At 37.5% G+C, this 26012-nt stretch overlaps 1 protein-coding gene across 1 annotated transcript; it reads right to left on the bottom strand.

Moving 5' to 3' along the window:
• Positions 1-333: 333 nt before the first annotated feature.
• LOC140806678 (uncharacterized) lies at positions 334-25027 on the bottom strand. The gene is made up of 6 exons (XM_073163226.1): positions 24775-25027; positions 3326-4875; positions 2781-2875; positions 2071-2393; positions 1404-1624; positions 334-825 (listed from the first exon to the last, which is right to left on the bottom strand). Exons 1-6 carry the CDS (start codon positions 25025-25027, stop codon positions 334-336), a joined length of 2934 nt encoding a protein of 977 aa, XP_073019327.1.
• Between the last annotated feature and the right edge of the window lie 985 nt (positions 25028-26012).

Genomic DNA, 26012 nt, shown 5'->3' with positions numbered 1-26012 from the left:
CAATACTGCTTTGAATCAAGATCCGTAAATTTCTTAACCTTAATATGCCATAAAAACATTCATTGAATCATTTCATCAAACACATTGCATGCGTGCTAAAGAAATTAGCTCCTATACTTTGCCATTGTCTTCAATTCCATTTTATAACATTCATTACCATTTATACCATAACGTAAAGTCATAAACCATCACAACTACTACCACATTTTCAAAATTCGGGCATTACAATTCCTCCCATCTAAAAATAGATTTCGTCCTCGAAATCAATTATCTCTTTCAAGTCTAACATGTAATAATCAATACTTAAAATAAAACCGAGAATAGAAGCGTACTTCATTTGAATAACTCTTGATATTTTTGTCTCATTTTATCTTCTAATTCCCAAGTTGCCTCTTCGACACCATGTCTATTCCACTGTACTTTAATCAACGGTATCAATTTATTTCTGAGTTGCTTATCTTTTCTGTCTAGAATTTGAATCGGTCTCTCAATATAGCTCAAAGTCTTGTCTAACTCAATCTCATCAGGTGGAAGCACATGAGATGGATCTGGATGATATTTCCTCAACATGGACACATGAAAAACATCATGAACACCTGATAATGCAGGAGGAAGAGCTAATCTATAAGCCAAATCACCAACACGTTCCAAAATCTCATACGGACCTATGAATCTCGGTGATAATTTACCCTTATTTCCAAATCTAACTGTACCACGGAAAGGAGATATTTTCAGAAAAACTCTGTCACCTTTCTCAAAAATCAACGGTCGTCTCCTGATGTTCGCATACTTAGCCTGTCTATCTTGAGCAGCTCTCACACGACTCTGAATCAATTTCACCTTCTCTGTCATATCTCTTATCATATCAGGTCCTATAATTGGTGCTTCAGATAAATCGTCCCAATACAGAGGAGATCGACACTTCCTGCCATATAATGCTTCAAATGGTGACATTCCAATGCTCACTTGATAACTGTTGTTATAAGAAAACTCGACAAGTGGTAACAAATCATGCCAACCAATATCAAAATCCATCACTACAGCTCTCGGCATGTCCTCTAATGTCTGTATAGTACGTTCTGACTGTCCGTCTGTCTGAGGATGATATGTTGTACTCAAATGCAAACGAGTACCAAGGGCCTCTTGTAAACTCTGCCAAAAATGAGAAGAAAATCTGGGATCACGATCTGATACAATGGACGTAGGTACACCATGCAATCTCAAAACTTCTCTGATGTATAATTTGGCCATCTGATCATGCCTATATGTCATCTGATAAGGAATGAAACATGAAGACTTGGTTATTCTGTCAACGATAACCCAAATTGCATCGCAACCCCTCGCGACCTCGGCAATTTCGTGACAAAGTCCATGGTAATATGGTCCCACTTCCATTCTGGAACCTTAAGGCTATGCAAAAGACCTCCTGGTCGCTTTCTTTCTGCTTTTACTTGTTGAAAATTCAAACAACGAGATACAAATTCTGCTATGTCAGATTTCATTCTTTTCCACCAAAATTGTTTCTTCAAATCATTGTACATCTTTTTACTTCCAGGGTGTACACTGAACTTACTGCAATGAGCATCACGCAAAATCTGCATCCTCAACTCTGAAATATTAGGAACTACAATACGATCATTCACAAACAAAATACCCTCATTATTGACCTGAAATTCTGATCGATGTCCTGATTTGACAAGTTCAACTGATTTCTGAATACTTTAATCTAATCTTTGGGCCTCTTTAATTTTAACAAACAACTCGGGTTCTGCCTGAATCATAAATACTCTTACAGGTTGAGTATTTTCCACAAAATCCAAACCAGAAAGACAACATTCTTCTACTAGATCAGATACACTGCTAGTGATCAAAGACATATTACATACTTTTCTGCTCAAAGCATCGGCTGCTGCATTAGACTTTCCTGGATAATATTTTATTTCACAATCATAGTCTTTCAACAAGTCTAACCAACGCCTCTGTCTCATGTTCAGCTCAGCTTGTGAAAAGAGATATTTCAAACTCTTATGATCAGTGAATATCTCAAATTTCTCCCATACAAGTAGTGACGCCAAATCTTTAAGGCAAAAACCACTGCTGCTAGTTCCAAGTCATGCACCGGGTATCTAGACTCATGTGGCTTCAACTGTCGTGAAGCATATGCAACCACACGGCCATGCTGCATTAATACACAACCCAGTCCTTGATGTGAAGCATCCGTGTGCACTGTAAATCCTCCTACACCTGATGGAATAGTCAGAACAGGATCACTAGTCAATCTCTTCTTAAGTTCAACAAAACTAGACTCGCATGCCTGTGACCAAATAAATGGTGCATTCTTTTGTGTCAGCTGGGTAATTGGCCTCGCAATCTGTGAGAATCCTTCAATAAATCTGCGATAATATCCTGCCAAACCCATAAAACTACGGACTTCAGGAACTGATGTCGGTCTAGACCAATAGATGAGTGCCTCAACTTTACTCGGATCAACTAATATACCAGCACTTGAAATCACATGTCCAAGAAAAATAACTCTATCCAACCAAAACTCGCATTTGGATAATTTAGCATACAACTTTTCAGTTCTCAAAATTTGCAAAACAGCTCTCAAATGCTCAGCATGCTCAAATTCAGATTTTGAATAAATTAGAATATCATCAATGAATATCACAACAAATTGATCTATATACCTTTGAAACACACGGTTCATCAAATCCATAATTACCGCAGGTTCATTGGTCAACCCAAAAGGCATTTCCAAAAATTCAAAATGCCCATACCTGGTACGAAAAGCAGTCTTAGGCACATCTGCATCTCTAACTCTTAACTGATGAAATCCGGATCTTAAATCAATCTTAGTGTATACTGAGGAACCCTGCAACTGGTCAAAGAGATCATCAATCCTTGGCAAAGGATACTTATTCTTTACTGTGGCTTTATTCAACTGTCTATAATCGACACAAAGCCTCATAGAACCGTCTTTCTTCTTCACAAATAAAACCGGAGCACCCCAAGGTGAAACACTTGGTCCTACATATCCTTTAGACAATATATCCTCAAGTTGTTCCTTTAGTTCCTTTAGTTCAATTGGCGCCATCCTATAAGGAGCTCTAGAAATAGGCTGTGTACCTGGCATCAACTCAATGTTGAACTCAATCTCTCGTACTGGAGGAAATCCTGAAATTTCATCTGGAAATACATCTGAAAATTCACTAACAATTTGAATATCTTCCAATTTAGGTACTGACCTTGAAATATCAATTGCATAAACCAAGAAACATTCTGCTCCTTTCTGCAACAAACGAGTCATGGACAAAACAGATACCAAAGGAATCTTAGCTCGAGAACCCTTACGATAGAATGTCCAATAATCTTTCATATCAGGCCTAAACTTAACAATCTTCTGAAAACAGTCTAAAGTAACCTTGTATCTTGTCAACATGTCAATGCCAACTATGCAGTCAAAATAAGACATCTCCAATACAATACAATCAATCTCAATGACATTATCCTCATAACGAAATTCACAACCACTTATCATTTTAGCTGACCTCATCACTTTGCCCAGTGGAGTAGAAATAGATAATGTAGATGATAATGGCATAGAATGCAACGAATGCAATGTGACAAAGTGCTCAACTATGAAAGTATGTGATGCACCAGTATCCATTAAAACATAAACAGGATAACCTGAGAGAAAACAATTACCTGAAATAACATTATCTGGAGCATTATGTGCCTCATCCTCAGTGAGTGCAAAAACTCGAGCCTGTTGTCGAGATGGCTGTCCTACTCTGTGGTTACCACTCTGTTTGTTATGATCTGACCAATTTGACAGCTGATAAGAATGAACTGTAGGGGTCTGGCGATTCTGGTGAGATGACTGTCTCGATGATCCCCCACTCTGAGATATATCACTGCCACGGTTCGGACACACTCGAGAATAGTGTCCCACCTGGTTATAAAAATGGCAAGCACTCGAGATTTCTCTACACTGATCGGTATAATGTCTACCACCACACTGACCACAAGTCGGGCCTGAATAACCAGTGCTCTGAACTGAACCAGACTGTCTCGATCCACTAGAACTCGAAAAATTACTGCCATGCCTATTAAATTGCTTCCCTCTAGCCTTGAACTGCCCTCTAATGTTTCCATTGTTACTGCCACTATTACCCTGTCTGAATTGCTGTCGGAACTGTGGTTGTTGGGGTCGTTGCGAATACTGAAAACCTCTCTGCCTAATGATTCCAATTTCAGGTCCCTTGGCTCGATCAAAAGCCTCAGCAAAAGTGTTAGGCCTTCCAGTATTAACCAGGGTAAAGATATCAGGATTAAGACCATTTATGAAGTGATCGGCCTTAGCTTCTTCATCGGATGCTACATGAGGAGCAAATCTCAGTAAATTCGAGAACTTAGCATCATAGTCCTCAATATTCAGATTTCCCTGCTTTAAATTTGCAAACTCAGCTCCCATATCTTTCCTGTAAGAGGTAGGAAAGAAACGCTGATAAAATTTAGATTTAAAAATATCCCAGGTAACAATCGTACCTCGACCCTCTAAAGCTTTCTTGGTCATTATCCACCAACTCTTAGCAACATCCAATAACTGATGAACAACTAATTTGATTCTACGATCATCTGGATACTCAAGAGACTCAAATAATTGATCTATATTCTTCAACCAGTTCTCACACTCTAATGCATTCTCGGTACCCTTCAACATCGGTGGGTGCAAAGAGTGAAATCTGGCTAACAGTATCTCCATCGGAGTCGGAGTTATATCCATCTGAGTATGAGTAGCACTGCCTTGATCTTGTGCCACTGGTAAATTCTGTCTATGTCTACCATGACCTCTACCTCGAGTTGCCATGTCTGATATACAATAGATCAAACACAGATAAAATCACAAAATCACAATCATCTCAACCTTGTATCAATCATCTATGGCTCTCGAGACTTAAAAATCTCAAAAATCTCGAATAAAGCTCAACAATATATTATCTCAATTTAAATCATGTATTTCACATCATAGCACAATGAAAATGCTAGCAAATAAATCACATGATCAAGCAATTCGAACTGACTCGATCTACCCTGTTCCCAAATATCTTACGCTCTGATACCACCTAATGTGGGTCCCCGGGTCCGATATCTAATACTAATAATTATAATTGTAACAAACCAAATGATTTAATAAAATACATAATTTGTTGTTCACAAACTGACATAAACATCATCAAAATAATTTAAAGGTCTCAAATATTTGAAATATAATTTTTCAACATGCCAAAAATAAAGTTGTGAACCAAAGAAATCCAAACATCATCCAATGCTCCTAAGACCCGAGAATCCCACTCTAACTCGTATCTCCTCGCCTGGATTTGGACTCTGGCATACCAAGCCTCGCCTCACCTACCGTCAAGCACATGAAAACAAGAGGTACCGGACATACCGGTGAGTATAAACCCAGTATGATACAATCAATCACAAATGAGAGTTAAAATTTCAAAATAGTTCATATAAATTCATAAAGATGCAAGATAATGCAATGCATGATCAGAAGCTGTGGGCTATCAATAAATCTCAAGATCAAGTGAATCATATGGTCATAGGGTACCCAAGGGAATAGAATCACCCAGCAACATCCACCTACTCATCCGCTCGGGGTGGATTGCTGTGTTCTACAATCCCAGGACTATGGTGCGCCTATAGAGAGTGTTCAGGCTATAGCAGCGACCTCCGCATACACTATGCCAACTCAACTATAGCCTCATGCGTCCAACAAATCAATAAATCAAGGCGACCTCCGCCATATCAAATCTGAATCAACAAGTGGCTCAATATGCAATGTCATGATGCAAATCAATATCATCATCTTGATATCATAATCAACTCATCTCAATACAACAATCATCATCAAATCACCAATAGTTCATCGATCCATAGAGTTTTCAATTTAAAATAAAAATGATACTTTTACCTCGTATGTTATCGACCGTAACATACCTTTCAAATATTACCAAAAGAAGATCGAAATGCGTAGGTGAGAAGTCTTGAACCTTTGAATTCTACTATAACTCAAGGACTTTGATCATCTATCAAAACAGAGTAATTTATGTTCAAAATTCATAATTAGTTCAATACTGCTTTGAATAAAGATCCGTAAATTTCTTAACCTTAATATGCCATAAAAACATTCATTGAATCATTTCATCAAACACATTGCATGCGTGCTAAAGAAATTAGCTTCTATACTTTGCCATTGTCTTCAATTCCATTTTATAACATTCATTACCATTTATACCATAACTTAAAGTCATAAACCATCACAACTACTACCACATTTTCAAAATTCGGGCATTACAGTTTTCGTCATCCGGTCGTCCAACGTCGCACCCTCGCCGAAGATCGTATATTCGAGCGTTATAAATGCAAAGACACATTTTCTAAACCCTTTCAACCATCATACAAATCATAATATGTGTGTTTTAATTGATTATGCATGAAAAATACTTGGGTTCGATAATTTTTACGGTAAATTGTTTATTTGTAAAAACGCGACAATTTTACGTTTATTTGAAAAATGTTTTGAATCCAACGAACTCACTGCCAATACATGATAAAAATATGATTTAATTTTGATTGAAACATGATAAAATCAATAGGAATTAGGCTGGAACCGTAGGACACAAGGGAAGAAAGAATAACCGTGAGTTGGGGTTGGCTTTGTGTGCATGCTATGGTTCAAGGGGCTCGATGGTTTGCATGGGGCCTTGGGACTCGACCAGGTCTGGGGGTTGGGTCCTAAGGGACGTGGGTCAGGGTCGGGGTCAGGGTCAGGAAGGGTCCTAGCATGGCTAGGACTCCTTGGTTGCAGCCTAGGAGGAGTCCTTTAAAGCAAGGACTCCTCGTGCGGTGGTGGAGTACAGCAGCTGTAACGTCCCGAAAATTTGGAAGTCCACGGGAACCACATGCATGTAACTTATTAAATTTTTTTGGTATTTTATTAAATTGTTTTAAAGCAGTAAATGCATGTTTATTTCATTAATTATGTGTTCAATTATTTTTGTGCATTTTATACATAATTCATGCATGATATAATTTAATTCGTGAAATTTATGCCTTAAGATTTCTAGATGCATTTCACGTTCGAACGAGGACCGGAGACCGGAGAATTTTCAGGAAAATTATTTTATTACACGATTTATTTTTATAAATTAATTTAAAAAAATTTTAAGTGTATTTCTCGAAAATGGGAATTTTTAACCGCATGATTTGAATTTTTAACGGTACGCAAATTTTATCAAATCGGGGGACTTTTTAACGGTTCGGCTAATATTTTCAAAATGTTTTCAACACGAAATATTTTTCAAGAGTGCGTTTGGATTTAATGGGCTTACTTTTAAGCTTGTTGGGCTTAAAACCCTCTTCAAACCCTTAATTATTATATTAAAGCCCATTAGTCATTTAATTAATCAACTAATTATTATTAAAGAAAACCATTGACTTCCCGTAACCCCCATGCTGCCGATACACGTTTTCTTTCCATTCAAAGTCCCTCCCCAATCGTTTTTCGACATTCAAACAGCTGAAGGCATCGGTGGTTCGCTTGTCCTTGCAAAGAGAATTTGTTAGAGTCTCCATTTGCATCGTTCTGCTTCTGCCACACAACAAGGAACGTTTGTATTATCTCTTACTGCATCATACATGTTTTTATATACTGGAGAGTGCATTCATGCATGAAAATTCTAATCTAGCTTAATTCATGAAGAATTTTCGGTTCTTACTTATGTTCTTGAACTTTCTTGAATGCAACTCATTAATTCCTTGATATTGTTGCAAGGGGACTGTCGTAGGTTGTAGGTAAGGGGCTGTATATGCTGTGTAATCTTGGGGTACTATGAGCTTCATAGTGTTTTTAAAATATGATAAAAAGTTGCGAAGATTTCGGTTTAGTTTCGGTTTGATTCGGGTTAAAACCGAGACCCCGGCCGAAGTTTTAAAACGAATTAGTTGTGTTATGGGCTCAAGTTTACGTCTAGGAATGCTTATAATTATGTTTTTGGGACATTTTAAGCAGTTTGGTAAGTTTCGGGTCAATTTTAGAAGTCCAGCGGTAAAACGATAATTTTCGGGTTTCCAGGGGCAAAATGGTCATTTTGCACCCCGGGGTGAGATTTTGGTCTTGGCAGTGCCCTGAGCACAAATATATGATATTTTAAATGTTTATGCATCGTTTTTATGATTTCTACTCAATTATGATAAATTCGTTGCATGTTTGGTTTAGAAGAAAAGTTACGCATACGCATGTTTTATCAAGTGATGAAAATGATGATATTTTTTTAAGGATGAGAATTGGTTGTGACTGACGATGTATATGTATACGATGACATGAGATATGATGAGATGAGGCCCGGGCTCAGTGGGCGGGTAATGCTGTCGTTGATGTCCCCCGCCGTCGGGTACCACAGTTTTTATAGATGGATCCATCGATAGAGCTGATACGAAAGTCACAACTAATGAACTGAATTCAATTAAAAGAAAATGTTTATGTAGAACCCGAAAAATCAGATTACGTATAAGCCATGCATAATTGCAACTATTTAAATTAAAAATGAATTTTTATAAATATATGAAGTGTTTGATTTATTTTAATAATTTTAAGTCATGATTATTTATTTTAAAAGTAGATGTTTAGTTTTATCTTTTCAGGATAAATACGCGAGGTCGGACCGGAGTTTGGAGATTAAAGATAAAATTAATAATAAGAAAGATATTCTTAAATTTAATTTAAGTCAAGGAGTAATTTAAAGAAAATAGTGTTTTAGGATTTATTAAATTAATTAGAGCTAAGTTATTAAATAAGTTCTGTAGGTTAATATTTAATTAAAGCTTAAATTAAAATATGTAAACATATGGGGATGAATTAATCTAGGTATAAAATATTCAAGAAATTAATCATAGCATTTGAATATTTAAATTGGAGTTCATGAATGCCATGCAATAATCTATCCTAAATTTAATGTGTAAATTCACTAAAATATATAATGAGGGTGCTAAACTTTAAGCAATTAAAATACAAGATTTAAACAATAAAATACCATGCAAATTAGTAATAATAATAAGTTATGGTCCAACATTTAAAAGAAATTTAAAGGTTGATAACTCTCCATTCAAACCATTTTTAATTACAATTAATGGGGTATTCATTTCTCATTTTAAATTCTCTAATGGGTAGAAAATTTAAATGCAATAAAACACCTCATTTCTACTCAACCTATTAGACTTATAAATCGTGTACATGCAGTAGGAAATGAAGAACAAAGCAACGTCAATAAGGGGAAGGAGAATCATTTCAAAACCATTCCACTTCTTGACTTGTAACTCCCAAACTAAAGGCTTATAATGGCACCTTTAACACCTTTATATTATTCACCTTCATCACTTACATTCCCCACAACCTCACCTTCGAAAATTAGCAGAAACCAGCAGCTAATAATCGTGACAACAGGAGCAAAACAGTAGGAGAACAAGAGGAGAAATCCAACACAGTTCTGTTGCGTCGTATTGTCGTGTTGATTTGTTTTTCTTCAAAACAAATTCCAGGCATGTATATATTAGTTCTTTGCTCCTCAATCAAGTCATATTAGATGTTTTAAATCAATATGTGATCAAGGTTTATGAGAAAAACGAAATATATCAGCAACATTTTCGAAACAAATCTGCACAGGTTCTCGCCTTGGCTTATGTTCGTTTGAGTTGTTTCTTGTGGTTTCAGAAGGTTGTTCGATCCCAGGCAATCAAAGCTGCATCCAGACATCATTTAGAGTGTGTTAGGTGGTTGTTTGTCCACTGGATTATGTCCATATACTCAGAAACAAGGGAATGACAGCAACATTCTCCTTAAGTGCAGAAATAGAGTTACGGTTTTTGTCATTGGGTGTTTAAGGTGGGTGTTCGAATCTTGGCTGTCCTAGGGGCTGTAGCCATGGTTAGAACCCTCCCTTAACATGTCTAGGATGTGACCAAATTGGTCTTTAAAAGGTTGGTTCACGACCCAGCAAATTTTTACAGCAACATAGCATACGTCCTATAGTTTCAAAATTATAAATTTTTGGGTGAGTGAGTTTCGGTTGTTGGGTGGTTGGGTGAATTATGGTTGGCTTGTAGCCCATAACCACGGTTCATACAACACTCCATCATGTCTAGATCGATCCATGGTCGATGAAATGGCCACTGGAACGACCCACGACAGTAAAACAACTCAATACATTCCATTGCACAGATTTGGTGCTCTCGGGTGATACTTTCTGTTGTCCTAGGCGTTTGCTTGGGTTGCAGTTGACTTTTAGCCTTTAGCCATGGTCCAAGCCATGCCTTAGAATGTTGGTAAGAGTTCTTGGGCGATGGTTCAAGCCAATGGTCATTAATTTCAGGATTTACAACACAAATACACCAGCTGCTACGGCTGTAATTTTAACAGCAGCTTTGGGTCATGGTTTTGGAGGTGGTTTGAGTTCTTGATTGGCGTCGTGTTTTTGGCCGTTTCTGAGTTGGTCGAGTTTAGAAGTCGTACGAGAATTTACGGTGAAAGGTGCCAAAATGACTCTCGAAAGAGTGTTTTATATTTTTGGATTCCATTCACCTATTTTCGTGTTTTACAGTCCTTGTGCATATTTTTCAGTATGTTTGGGGTATTTTTAATCATGGTTAAACGTCGGTTTAATGTTGGTTCGGGTTGGTTCGAAGCCATGATAAAAATATCAAGTTATTTGTTTTATTCGTCTCGTTTTTTGTTCTATTGTTAAATTTTTGTCAAGTTACGATTTATTGCATGGGTCACATATTAGAAGTAAGTCGCAGCCAGCCTGGGAACGATCCAACTCATCCGGTAAAAATAAGGTTATAATTATATTACGTGCATAAAAATATAAAATGTTTATTTTTGAGATATATGTTATATGTCTTGTGGCCACCTTATGCTTATGGGTTTGGAAATCGGTAGGCGCAACCGAGAACCTCTCCACCCGGTGACTTACAACCGGTTTATGATTATGTATGGGTACGGACATCCAGTCCAATGGCTGTGATTGATCTCTACCGCCCAGTATACTGTGTTTTAGTCTGATCAGGCGCTTACGTTATGTTATGGGCCACATGCTTAGAAACATTATCTCTACCAGAAAATTATGAGATGATATGACAGATCTCTATTGAGCAAAGCTTTTACGTATGATTTTCAGATATGCACGTAGATATAATTATTCATGATACGATTTTCACCATGCGCTTTACGATACGTTATTTTTACGTTGCATGCGATTTTATGATATATTTACTTGTTATCCACGATATATACATGTTGAGTCTTTAGACTCACTAGACTTGATTGTTGTAGATATGGATGAGGTCGAGACCGCGGGCGGAGACCAGTGAGCGATCTTGGGACAACAGTAGTAGACCCGAGGACCTCATGATTTAGTTTATGCATCTTTTATCATTCAAACTCGATTTTAACACGTTGGATTATTTTTAAATTGTTGTTTGAAATAAAATGTTGACTTCCGCTGTTATTTTAAGGTTATGTTATGTACATGTTTATTTTATATATTGGGAAAGATATTTATTTATTTAGAAAAATTTTAAAAATTCCGCAAAATTATGAATACGAAATACGGGCCTTTATAGTTTAAGTTTATGATGACATGATGAGCTGTTTTGACACGTATATGATGATGTGAGATGACATGATATGAGATGACATGAGTTGACACGACATGATTTTATACGACACGTTTACGCTATGCTTTTAAGTTCATGAAAGATATGTTGTTTATGATATTATTCACTGCGTGTGCTATGTATATGTACTTGTTATTAACTGTACAGGTGTGTTGAGTCTTTAGACTCACTAGGCGTGTGTGATGCAGGTGAGCTTGTTATTGAGAGGACTGGAGGTGCTGAACACTGAGTAGACAGACCTGGTGGGGTGACACGACCCGAGGACCACATGTTTTCCGCATTTTGTTTTTATGAGATTTGAGATGATATGAACCTTTTTATACGCTAGTTTTGATACGCTGATGATTCTCACGATTTTTACTCGTTTATGTTTACGCACTATTTTTTTTGTCAAATACTTAAGATAATTTTTAAATGTTATTTCGAAAATGCGAGCATTTTTTTTAAAAAAAATTCCGCGCTTTTAAAATTAGTAGATTTTACAGTTGTTATCAGAGCAAGGGTCCTGTATAGGGTTGTGCCACCGCCAGCTTCTGCCACTCAGTCTTTAAGCCTCAAGTCCGTAAGCTTTTATGTTTTAAATGTTTTGAAAGTTTTATGATATCACCTGCATTTTTAGATGATTTACGTTTTACGGGACACATTTATCTGCCGTTATGTTTTGAGATTAGATGCTTTAAAATTTTTATGCATGTTACGACATGAAATGAAAAATTATAAGATTTTCATGCATACTGGTTTTGTGGTGGAATTGGACATTGGTAAGAATTTGATTTTTGGGCGTTAGGAAGGATTGTAAATAATTTGACTATATTAATTTTGGTTAGTAAGTACTGATGTTATACTTGTGGGTCATAAGTTAAACTTAAAAATTATGAATGCCTTTGAGACTTATAGATTTTCTAAGAAATTACTGATGGTTCGTGGTTGCTAGCCGAGTTAATATTTGAGGATTCCTTATAAAGAATAAAGATTCGAAGACTACGTCGATTTTTGGAAGTTTAAAATTGTAGAAATTATTTAGGATGCATGATCTACCTAGTTAGATTTAAGGATTGAATTGCATAAAGTAAGAATTTTAGGGACCCACTTGTAATAACCCATAATTTGATGACCTAAGTGCAAAATAAAATTCTAAGAGACTATTTTCAAATTTACCGGATTTTGAGATTAAATTCTGAGTTTCGAGAATTTTAAGTTTTAATGAGGCTACAATCGGAAATGTTATGGGGACAAAAATGCAAATTTCGAATGGTTGTAGAGCCAAAAATATAATTTTTGAGAACTTTAAGTGTCAAATTGCAAATTCCGAAAATTTTTAGGATTTAGTTCGAACTTTGAGGAACACTTGGGTTAAATCAATAATTTTTCGAGGTTATGAGAATTGATTTTGGGTTTAATAAACTTAAAATTTTTAAACTTTATGTTTCGAGAAATCTATAAAATGGAATTAGAAACGCTAGGAACTTATGGGTAATTGTGGAATTTTAGAAATTAAGGACAAATCGAATAATATTCGAGGAAAACAAGAACTACTTTAGTAATTTTTAAGAAATTTGGGGACTAGTTTAGCAATAAGATAGAATTGAATGGTTTAAACGATATGAATTATGGGTGATTTAGGCTTGAAGGATATTTAGAACCTTTAGATATCCGGGTTATAATGTTATAAGAAATGATAATCAAAGACATTGTAGGATGAATCAATCTTGGGCTTGAAAATCTAAGTGCTAATGGAATAATGTTGTGGAAAATTAAGAATTTAAAGTGATGACAATTTAAGATAAAGTTGATCGATTAGTTAAGTTATAAGATTAGACAGCGTTATAGTGGGACTTGTAAATAGTTAAGTTATGTAAGTGTGGTACGGTAAGATAAAGATTCGATTCAAAGATCTTATGCTAATATTATTATGGGGTTGAAATAAGGTTTAACTTTTACGTGTATTGCCGAAGATAGAAGTCGATCAGTAAAGTTTGGTACTATGGTTTCTCAAGTTGAACTACATAAATGCGAATATAATAGGTCAATGAACATCCCGGGTATATTACCAGAAAGTAAGACTCAATAAAATTCGGACGGCCATTTCTAATATTGGGAATTTTTAGAAAAGATGAAATTCGAGGATATAAAAAAAATGGAACTAGGTCACCATGGGTCGTTATAAGTTGAGTTTCGCAAACGAGGATTTAGAAGGTAGAGTTAATCGGGACCGAGGAAACATAAGGACACCTTAAAAAGTTATTATTTTATCAGAGTAGCGCCGCAGAAGTGTGGATTATTGGGATACTAGGATTAAGAGTCTAATCTTTTTGCTTATCAAGGATAAGCGAATTTCGGGGACGAAATTCAATTTAAAGGAGGAAGATTGTAACGTCCCGAAAATTTGGAAGTCAACGGGAACCACATGCATGCAACTTATTAAATTTCTTTGGTATTTTATTAAATTGTTTTAAAGTAGTAAATGCATGTTTATTTCATTAATTATGTGTTCAATTATTTTTTTGCATTTTATACAAAATTCATGCATGATATAATTTAATTCATGAAATTTATGGCTTAAGATTTCTAGATGCATTTCACGTTCGAACGAGGACCGGAGACCGGATAATTTTCAGGAAAATTATTTTACTACACGATTTATTTTTATAAATTAATTTAAAGCATTTTTAAGTGTATTTTACGAAAATGGGAATTTTTGGGTATTTTTAACCGCATGATTTTAATTTTTAACGGTACGCAAATTTTATCAAATCGGGGGACTTTTTAATGGTTTGGCTAATATTTTCAAAATATTTTCAATACGAAATATTTTTCGAGAGTGCGTTTTATAGACTTAGTTTTGATTTAATAGACTTACTTTTAAGCTTGTTAGGCTTAAAACCCTCTTCAAACCCTTAATTATTATATTAAAGCCCATTAGTCATTTAATTAATCAACTAATTATTATTAAAGAAAACCATTGACATCCCGTAACCCCATGCTGCCGATACACGTTTTCTTTCCATTCAAAGTCTCTCCCCAATCGGTTTTCCACGCTCAAACAGCTGAAGGCATCGGTGGTTCGCTTGTCCTTGCAAAGAGAATTTGTTAAAGTCTCCATTTGCATCGTTCTGCTTCTTCCACACAACAAGGCACGCTTGTATTATCTCTTACTGCATCATACACATTTTTATATGCTGGATAGTGCATTCATGCATGAAAATTCTGATCTAGCTTAATTCATGAAGAATTTTCGGTTCTTACTTATGTTCTTGCACTTTCTTGAATGCAACTCATTAATTCCTTGATATTGTTGCAAGGGGACTGCCGTAGGTTGTAGGTAAGGGGTTGTATATGCTGTATAGGTTGCGATTGATAAGATTTTTATGCTGGTGTGCAGATCGATCGGGTTTTGATAGGATAGAGCAAGGGCCGAGCGTTTGTAAGGGTGAGGGCTTCGGTACAAGCCATCCTGCTACACCAGTTGTGCGAGGGTCTCCTCCTGCTCTGTTCCAGGCCCTGATGGGGCTGTGTTGGGGTCAGGGGCAACTTGAAACATGCTGGTGCGACAGGAAGCTCGATCGGACCAAGGAAAGGTGTTTTGGGTCTCGGTAGGGGGTGTGGTGTTGCTCCTCGTTGCTGGCTGGTAGGAGTGTGCATGGGAGCGGTGGTGTGAGTCGGTTGAGTACCTGAAGTGCTGATCTAAGTCTCTGGTGTGTGAGCTCATGATTGGTGCGTTGAGTTGAGGGTAGAGGCGTGAGATAGGAGAAAGGATGGTGCATGAGGTGGCGCAACAAGAAACGGCCGAGAGTTTGGTGAATGTTATTAATTAATAGCCGAGAGTTTTGGGTCTAATCTTGGGGTACTATGAGCTTCATAGTGTTTTTAAAATATGATAAAAAGTTGCAAAGATTTCGGTTTAGTTTCGGTTTGATTCGGGTTAAAACCGGGATCCCGGCCGAAGTTTTAAAACGAATTAGATAAGTTGTGTTATGAGCTCAATTTTACGTCTAGGAATGCTTATAATTATTTTTTAGGATATTTTAAGGAGTTTGGTAAGTTTTGGGTCAATTTTAGAAGTCCAGGAGTGAAACAATAATTTTCGGGTTTCCAGGGGCAAAATAGTCATTTTGCACCCGGGGTGAGATTTTGGTCTTGGCAGCGCCCTGAGCACAAATATATGATATTTTAAATGTTTATGCATCGTTTTTATGATTTCTACTCAATTATAATAAATACGTTGCATGCTTGATTTAAAAGAAAAGTTACGCATACGCATGTTTTATTAAGTGATGAAAATGATGATAATTTTTTGAAGGATGAGAATTGTTGTGACTGACGATGTATATGTATACGATGACATGAGATATGATGAGCTGAGGTCCGGGCTCAGTGGGCGGGTAATGTTGTCGCTGATGTCCCCCGTCGTCGGGTACCACGGTTTTTATAGATGGATCCATCGATAGAGCTGATACGATAGAGCTGATACGAAAGTCACAACTAATGAACTGAATTCAATTAAAAGAAAATGTTTAAGTTTATGATGACACGATGAGCTGTTTTGACACGTATATGATGATATGAGATGACATGATATGAGATGACATAAGTTGACACGACATGATTTTATACGACACGTTTACGTTATGCTTTTAAGTTCATGAAAGATATGTTAATTATGATATTTTTCACTTCTGTGTGCTATGTATATGTACTTGTTATTAACGGTACATGTGTGTTGAGTTTTTAGACTCACTAGGCGTGTGTGATGCAGGTGAGCTTGTTATTGAGAGGACTGGAGGTGCTGAACACTGAGTAGACAGACCTGGTGGGGTGACACGACCCGAGGACCACATGTTTTCCGCATTTTGTTTTTATGAGATTTGAGATGATATGAACATTTTTAAACGCTGGTTTTGATACGCTGATGATTTTCACAATTTTTACTCGTTTATGTTTACGCACTATTTTTATTGTCAAATACTTAAGATCATTTTTAAATGTTATATAAAAAATGCGAGCTTTTAAATATCATTTCGAAAATGCAAGATTTTTTTTTAAAAAAAATCCGCGCTTTTAAAATTAGTAGATTTTACAGCAGCGGCCAAAGGGGCTCGGTGCTGGGACTGGGTGGCTCAGGGTAGGTTCATCAAGGTCCTATGTTCATGGTAAGGGGTCAGGGCAAGGGGCTGGAGTGGTGTGGTTCGCTGCTGGCTCGAGCAGAAATGGTGACCGTGAGACAGCAAGGGAACACACATGCAGTTTTATGATTCAGGTGCTTCGTAGCTTGGGCTCTGTTGGCCGGGCCGGTCTGGGCTGGGTCTTGGCGTGGTCCAGGGAGGGTTAGGGTTATGTGGGCTCGGTGGTTGCTCGGCTGGAAGGGTCCTAGACTAGATAGGAGTCCTTTTGCACCATGGAGACTCACGTGCAGCACATGTAAAATCCAGGTCAAGTTTCAGGTGCGTTTGAGCAAGTTAGGGTCATGTTATTTGGGCTGGGCTTGGTCAGGAGGGTTCCTAGGTAGGTTGGCTAGAGTTTGGCTCAAGGTGGCTCAGTCGTGGCTCGAGTAATTTGGGAGATGGCTCGGTGTGTTCGTCTATGTGCCAATTTCGAAAATTTAAGCAAGAAATTTCGAACCATGGGTCCAACGAGGTGGCTCATGATTTGTAAGGGTAGAATAAATACTAAAAATGTTATGTTTAAAAATTTGGGATCAAAATAATGAGTTTTAAAATTATCCGGGATTTAATCGTCGCACGAAACATTAATAAAATAATTAATTGAAAAGCTTAGTTTTAAGCTTTATAAAAATCTGTAAAAATTATATTTAAGGCTAAATAATTATTTAGAATAATATCATGCCATTAAAAGTGAGAAAAAGATAAATTCGATAATTTTTACGTCAAGGGGCAAAACGGTAATGTTACACTTAGGAAAATACGAAAACGCTTGGCAGCGTTCGAAGGATCATAGCACATATTAAATGATATTATATGATTTAAAATGATGATTTTGATTATAATATGTATTTTTACGATTTAGGGTAAAGCTGTGCAATTTATACTGTTTAAAATGCTAATTTTGGAAAGCTTTCTTATTTTATGATTTTTAAAGAAAATAAAAAATATTTTGTGGGATGTGAATTGACTGTGACAAAAGATATGATGTATGATATATGATTTTGTGGGGATGACATGAGGGCCAAGGCCCCAGAAGGATCCCGTGTATGGGAAAAGGTCCCAGAGGGACGCCGACGATAGTATTTCCACGGTGGATTCTAGTGCACACCCCCATGGACCATGTGGAGCTAACACTGCAGTCGACTAAAGGATAAAAGCTAGTCAGTTTCAAGGATTAAACTTCACCCAAAATGATATAATTGAAAACTTATGATTAAAATGATTTTATGATATATGATTCATGATGATGATTAAAGCTATTTTTAAAATGATTTATTTATGTTCAAAACATATTTTAAATTATTTTGGAATGATTTATTTATGCTTAAAGTTATTTTAAAATGATTTTACGATTTATGATTTAATTATGCTAAAATGATTTTAAATAGTTTATTTATGTACAAAAGCTATTTTAAATAAAAATATGATTTTAATGCATGTGAATGTATATGTATTATTTGATATCTATATTTAGAATAGTGCTGTAATGCCCGAATTTTGAAAATGTGATAGTAGTTGTGATGGTTTATGACTTTACGTTATGGTATAAATGGTAATGAATGTTATAGAATGGAATAGATAATTGATGGGAAGAATCAAAGGTGGATTTTGAGCTAAATAGGTAATGGAAGTGCAGAAACGGTGTGAAAAATGTGACAGTGGTTGTGGTTTTTAGAAGAATGTTTTGTATATTGATCCAATTGATGTGAGGTCACTTTCATTAGAAAGATATGACATAAGGCTATAACTTTGTTATTTTGCGTTTTGGTCAAATCATTAGGGAAGACGAGCCAAAAGCGCCCCGAAGTGTGTCGTGCGTATCGTTGTTCCTACAATGACACATGTTGGGAGATTTAGCATAACGTTTTACTCAGAGCTCCAAATGATCTGAAATTTTGAGAGGTTAAAGAAAAGACATAGGGCTACAACTTTGTAGTTTACGACTTTTCCAAATTCTGAAGGGAAGAAGTGTTTCGGAAGCGATCTTTGTAGTGGAAGTGCGCAGTGTGCTCGCCCTAGCGGACAGAAACATCCGCCCTAGCGAGCCTTGTTCGAAATTTTTTATTTCTGGCCGAGAGTTACGCGCCTTAGCGGACAAAAACATCCGCCCTAGCGAGCCAGCAAGTTGAAAAAGCGTGTTTGGTGTTTGGGAAGGCATAAAATCGAATGGGATCCTCTTTTTACTCATTTTCCTTCTCCTTCTCTTCTCTCTATCGGATTGGAAGCTAGGGTTCTTGTCACACCCTTACTCTATACTTAGCATAATTACCATAATCAAAATAAGGTTTGAATGATATAACTATATTATGAATCAAATCAAACAAGGGGCATAACTTTGACGGTTTGTAAAAATTTTGGCATGATGTCCCTATATTTTGTATAAGCCCAAACCAAGCAACAATATTCATATATACATAGACACAAACTCAACTCAAGCAACAACATCAACCCATATATATATAATCGTATTCTTACACACAAACATATTCTGTACCATCATACCCCTAGCCATAAACATTGTAAAACTTGTTTCAAACCCTGACATTCAATTCATTATAATACATATGCAGAAGCTATACAATAAGAAGCCCGGTTCTTGTCGAGGTGAGGCACGTCACTAGCATCCATTGGCGAACCGGCATCCTACGCATCTTCACTACATGATCTTGTAATACATGAGCTATGTGAGTTTATAAACTCAATAAGTTGGCACTTGTACGTATCAATATGCATCGAAGGAACGTACATATCAAGTCGTGATCAACAATGAATCTTAAAAACATGTCATACCGTAGCATATATTCAATGTTCATTTTTGTACTTGAGCCTCATTAGTTGACCTGTACTACTGTGCTTGCTTTATTATATAGCTACTACTGTGTTGGACGTCAGGGAGCAACCTTTGGCATCCCCACGCCCCATGAACATATATTGGCCAATAGCTTTGGTGGACTTAAAACCACCCATGATGTCAACAAGCTCTATATCATGTAAATCAATCCTTTTCTTTTCATGTTCATGTTCTTGTTCATGACATAGCACCCATAATCAATACTCATGAGTTCTTTACATATTTAATACATAACAATGGAATATGGTGCTATGTTTTCATCAATAAACATACTAACAATGTACATATATCAGTAGATAATGAGAAGCATTTGAAAATCATAATATTATTCATGTATTACTTCAAGAACATGCCAACTTACAGTCCAAGCGTACGAATACTTGTTTCAGACGATGTATCTCGCTCCTATACTGTAAAATATATCAAAATCCCATCACTATATAATTACTAGATGAAAATCACTCCTATACATGTAGGATAACTAAAAGAGGAGAAAACTTACACCTCTATGATGTTCTTGTGATGAAGAACCAAGTTCTAACTTCAAAACTTTGAAAGGAATTAAGAAGGAAGCTTTGGAGGATGTTTTCTAAACTTTTCTTTCGAGTTTTCTGTGAAAAAGGGGGAGAGGAGCTGATGGAATGGTTTAGAAACCCGAAGCTTATCCTCTTATATATATGGCGGCGCTCGGGCGGTCATTTTCTACCGCCCGAGCGCGGAATGTTCTGTCCAAAAGGTGCAGTTTTCGTGCACTGGCGCTCGGGCGGTCATTTTCTACCGCTCGAGCGCCATATGTTCTGTAAATTTCGTGAACCCTTAGTGTACCGGCGCTCGGGCGGTAGAATCTTACCGCTCGGGCGCCACCTGTGCTGCCTCTGCGCACTGACTCTTCAAAGATTGCTCCGGAAATGGTTCTTCCGCTCATAATCTGAATAAATGGTAAACTACAAAGTTGTAGCCCTATGTCTTGGCTTGAATCTCCCACTGGTGTCAGGTCATTTGGAGGTCTGAGTAAAAATGTTATGCCCATTCTCCTAACATGTGTCAGTGAAGGAATGACGGTATACACGACACACTTCGGGGCACTTTTGGCTTGTCTTCCACAATGATTTGGACAAAACTCAAAACGTCAAAGTTGTAGCATTATATCTTAGCTTTCTAATGGTTAAGGCCTCACACAATTTGGATCAATATTCAAATCATTATGCTAAAACCCGTACGAACTACCATCTTTACATCTCATTTCCCACAACTTCCATTACACTATTTCTATGTACACATCTTACTATCACTATTTTGACATATATTCATTCTCACTACACCATGAACAATATAAGAGTCATGTTCAATCTCAATATTGATACTTCATTCATCACGTGAAATCTAATGAGGTAATTAACTACAAAATAAACGACATAAACACGTTATAATCATTTGTACGAGTAACCGGGCATTACAATTCTCCCCTCCTTCAAAGAATTTCGTCCTCGAAATTTGAAGTACCATATAGTTCAGGATATCTCTGTTGAATCTCGTCTTCTCGTTCCCAAGTTGCTTCTTCAATTGCATGATTTCGCCATAACAGTTTCACCAAGGGGGGTTCCTTGCCTCGTAACACTTTTGATTTCCTATCGAGGATTTGGACTGGTCGTTCTTCATATGAGAGATTCGATGCAAGCTCCAATGGTTCGTAATGAAGAACGTGAGAAGGATTGGCCAAATACTTACGTAGCAAGGAAACATGAAAAACGTTATGAACATTTGATAAGTTCGGTGGTAAAGCAACTCGGTAGGCTCTGTTTCCTATCCTTTCCAAGATTTCAAATGGACCGATATATCTTGGACTCAATTTTCCCTTCTTACCAAAACGCAAAATGCCCTTCAGTGGTGATATCTTTACAAATACATGGTCACCAACCTGAAATTCCAAACGACGACGTCGCACATCAGCATAGCTTTTCTGTCGACTCTGGGCTGTGTGCATTCTTTCTCTGATCTTGGTTACCAATTCAGCTGTTTGTTGTACCAATTCAGGGCCTATTAACTTTCGTTCTCCTACTTCATCCCAATGTACTGGAGATCGACATTTTCTACCATATAATGCAGTGTATGGTGCCATTCCAATGCTTGACTGATAGCTATTGTTATATGTAAACTCAGCCAACGGTAGTTTACTGTCCCAACTACCCGGGAAGTCAATAGTACATGCCCTCAACATATCTTCTAAGATCTGATTCACTCGTTCTGATTGTCCATCAGTTTGAGGGTGGAATGCTGTGCTGAATGACAATCGAGTTCTCATAGCATGATGCAAGCTTTTCCAAAATGCAGATGTAAAGTTGGGATCTCTATCAGATACAATGGACACTGGGATGCCATGAAGCCTCACTATCTCCTTGATGTATTCTTCGGCATATTGATTCATCGTGTATATGGTCTTCACCGGAAGAAAGTGAGCTGATTTTGTAAGTCGATCGACAATAACCCATATAGCATTGAATCCTCTTTGTGTTCTTGGCAAACCAAGGATGAAATCCATTGTGATATGTTCCCATTTCCACTCAGGAATGGGTAGCGGTTTCAGAAGTCCTGCTGGTCTTTGATGTTCAATCTTGACCTGTTGACAAGTTAGACATTGTGCAACAAATTGAGCAATGTCCTTTTTCATACCTGGCCACCAAAATAATGGTTTCAAATCCTTGTACATTTTCGTGCCTCCTGGATGGATCGAATAGGGAGTAGCATGAGCATCAATAAGAATGTCGGTTCTGGTTGTTCCTTGTTTTGGTACACACAGTCTCCCTCGATATGTCCATATTCCTTCCCCATTCAATTCTAAGTTTGAATGTCCTTTATCTTCATCTCGCTGTCTCAATTGCTGTAATTCATTATCTGTATTTTGTTCGACCTTGATCTTGTCTGCAAGTGTTGGTCGAACTATGAGAGATGATAATTTGATTGTAGATCCCTTTGGAATAACATCAAGCTTCAAGTTCTGCAAATCCCATAAAATTTGTTCTTGTACTTGCATTGCAGCAATAGAACTGGACTTTCAACTTAACGCATCTGCAACAACATTGGCTTTGCCTGGATGATAATTAATAACACAATCGTAATCCTTCACCAATTCCAACCAACGTCGTTGTCTCATATTCAGTTCTTTTTGCGTGAATAAATATTTCAGACTCTTGTGGTCCGTATATATTTCACATCGTTCGCCATACAGATAATGGCGCCATATTTTCAATGCAAATACCACTGCTGCCAGTTCTAAGTCATGTGTGGGATAGTTCTTTTCATATTCCTTTAATTGTCTTGACGCATAAGCAATTGCCTTCCCGTGCTGCATTAAAACTGCTCCTAAACCTTGTTTCGAAGCATCACTGTATACCACAAAATCTCCTGGTCCTTCTGGAATAGCAAAGACTGGTGCTGAAGTCAATTTTGCCTTTAACTCTTGGAAACTGCGATCACATGCTTCGTCCCATACAAATTTCACATTCTTTCGGGTTAAAGCAGTCAAAGGCAATGCTATCTTAGAAAATCCCGCTATAAACCTACGGTAATAACCAGCTAGCCCAAGGAAACTACGTACCTCGGTAACAGTGGTAGGTCGTAGCCAGTTATTAACAGCTTCAATCTTGCTTGGATCCACTGATATGCCTTCTTTTGAGATAATATGGCCTAAGAATGATACTTGTTCAAGCCAAAATTCACATTTCTTCCATTTGGCATACAAATGTTTATCTTTCAAAGTTTGCAAAACTGATTGCAAATGTTCTCGATGCTCCTCTACAGTTCGTGAGTAGATGAGAATATCATCTATAAACACAATCACGAACTTGTCTAGAAATGGCTTGAAAATTCTATTCATTAAATCCATGAACGCAGCTGGTGCATTCGTTTATCCAAATGGCATTACAAGAAATTCATAATGCCCGTACCTGGTTCGGAAGGCAGTCTTAGAAATATCATCTGACTTCACTTTTAATTGATGATATCCTGATCGTAAATCAATCTTCGAAAAGATGGCAGCTCCTTGTAATTGATCAAACAAATCATCAATTCTGGGGAGTGGATACTTATTCTTGATTGTCACTTTGTTCAACTCCCTATAATCGATACATAAACGAAGAGTACAGTCTTTCTTCTTCACAAACAAAACAGGTGCACCCCACGGTGAAAAGCTCGGTCTAATAAAACCTTTATCAAGCAACTCCTGTAACTTTTCTTTCAATTCTTTCATTTCTGTAGGAGCTAATCGATAAGGAGCTTTTGAGATCGGATGAGTTCCTGCCACAACATCGATTACAAATTCGATCTCTCTATCTGGAGGTAAGCCTATTACATCATCAGGAAACACTTCTGGAAACTCACACACAACATCTGTATATTCTAGTTCACGAACTGGTGGATCAATAACTAAAACAGATGCTAAATATCCTTGACACCCCTTCTGTAATAATTTACAAGCCTTCATATAAGAGATTATCCGAAGAGGTAAGGATATACCTGCACTTGCTACTGTGAATGGTTCAGCTCCTACTGGTGCAAACCTGATCATCTTCAGGCCACAGTCAATATTAACTCTATACTTCGAGAGCCAATCCATTCCCAATATCACATCAAAATCGTTCATTTTCAAAACAATCAATTCAGCATACATCTGATGGCCTTGGACATATATTGGACATCCTCGCACAATCTGATCTGTCTGTAATTCTTGCCCGGAAGGTAAGGCTATGGCGAGTTGTGTCTCTATAGTACTTGATGTAATGCCCAGTCTCTTTACAAATGATTCCGAAATAAAGGAATGTGTGGCTCCTGAATCTAGTAAAACAATAGCAGTAATACCAGATATCAAGAACATACCGGTGATCATCGATGTATCCGCATCCACTTCTTCTTTGGTCATGGAGAAAAGGCGTCCCTGTACTTTCTCAGAACTTCCTGGACAATTCTTGGCGAGATGTCCTGGCTTCTTGCAACGATAACAGACATTAGAACCCTGCATACACTCCCCGCCATGGAGTTTGCCACATTTAGGACAAGGTGGCCTGTCCTGTTCTTTACGTGGAGTGGGACCTTTGCCACGGGGTTCCTCTGGTTGGGTACCTTTGCTATCGGTCTTTTTGCCTTGTCCTGTTCTTTGGCTCTTTTGAAAGTACTGTTGCCTTCGCTGTTGCCTATCTCTGTCAATGTCTTGTTCGTCTTGTTCAACCATAAGTGCTCTTTCCACTATCTCCCCATACGAAGAAACTTTCGACATTCGTACATCTCTTTTAATTTCCGAGCAAAGTCCTCGCATGAAATGTTCGCCCTTACTGGTGTCATCTTGTGCAATATATGGTACATATTGGACTCCGGCCTCAAATTGTTGTATGTATTCTGTCATTGCCATAGTTCCTTGCTTCAGGTTAAGGAAGTCGCTGCCTTTCTTAGCTCGTACGTCTTTACTGAAATACTTATTGTAAAACACGGTTTTGAAAGTTCCCCATGTCAGTGGTCCAACCGGTAATGCCACTTTTGCACTTTCCCACCATATTCTTGCATGTTTTGTTAAGAGAAATATGGCACAAGTTACTTGGTCAGCATCATCCATATGAAGGTAGGAGAAGATCGAATCAAAACAATACCGATAAACTAAACCAACCAGCTACTCAACGTCCTCCTCCTGCTCCTCCTGAGCTGTCCAACCTGAGGCCTGCCCCGTGGGAATGGGGTGTCCAAGAATAAACAAAACCGAGGACGTGAGCGATAAGAACGCCCAGTACAAAAGTATGAGTATACAGACCTATATGAAATGCACATGCTATGATCATGATACCGGGGTAGTCAAGAAACAGGAGTCACAAAAGGATCTCAACAATGCTCAGTCTAGAGGCGCCAAGTGGATAGTGCCGCGCGGTACACCTCTGGGTCACTGCATCCACTACAAGACAGACGTGGACCTAAAATGTCCCGGACCACCGAAGCCCTCCCGACCCGTCGGCCACTGTGTACTCTCGGTGTCCATGCGTCCACAAGACAGGGCTGAGCGGCCCCAAGATATAGCTTATCTCGAAAGAGATACAGCTCAACAGTAAAGGCTATCTCGAAGAAGATACGGCTCAACATGAAATGCAACGTGCAGTAATAAACGTGACATAATAGCATGCATCATATGACATATATCAATGCACCACATAATCATGCAACACATATAAGAATGTATACTCAACCAGGATATCTCGGATAGTACTTTCGTACCTCTA

Source organism: Primulina eburnea, chromosome 12, assembly GCF_022965805.1.
Source record: "Primulina eburnea isolate SZY01 chromosome 12, ASM2296580v1, whole genome shotgun sequence".
In the NCBI taxonomy this organism is placed as follows: Eukaryota; Viridiplantae; Streptophyta; class Magnoliopsida; order Lamiales; family Gesneriaceae; genus Primulina; species Primulina eburnea.
The sequence above is the reverse complement of the archived record's forward strand: the minus strand, read 5'-3'. Positions and strand labels throughout refer to the sequence as shown.

Bases quoted from the DNA above. Each gene is read 5' to 3' on its own strand.
- LOC140806678 (XM_073163226.1), bottom strand. From the start codon at position 25,027: ATGTCGAAAGTTTCTTCGTATGGGGAGATAGTGGAAAGAGCACTTATG. The intron at 4,876-24,774 runs GTATGCAGGGTT...ATTGTATATCAG, and splicing joins CAAACTCCATGGCGGGGAGT to ACATGGCAACTCGAGGTAGA. The intron at 2,876-3,325 runs GTATCTGTTTTG...GACCAGTTGCAG, and splicing joins CTCGAGCTAAGATTCCTTTG to GGTTCCTCAGTATACACTAA.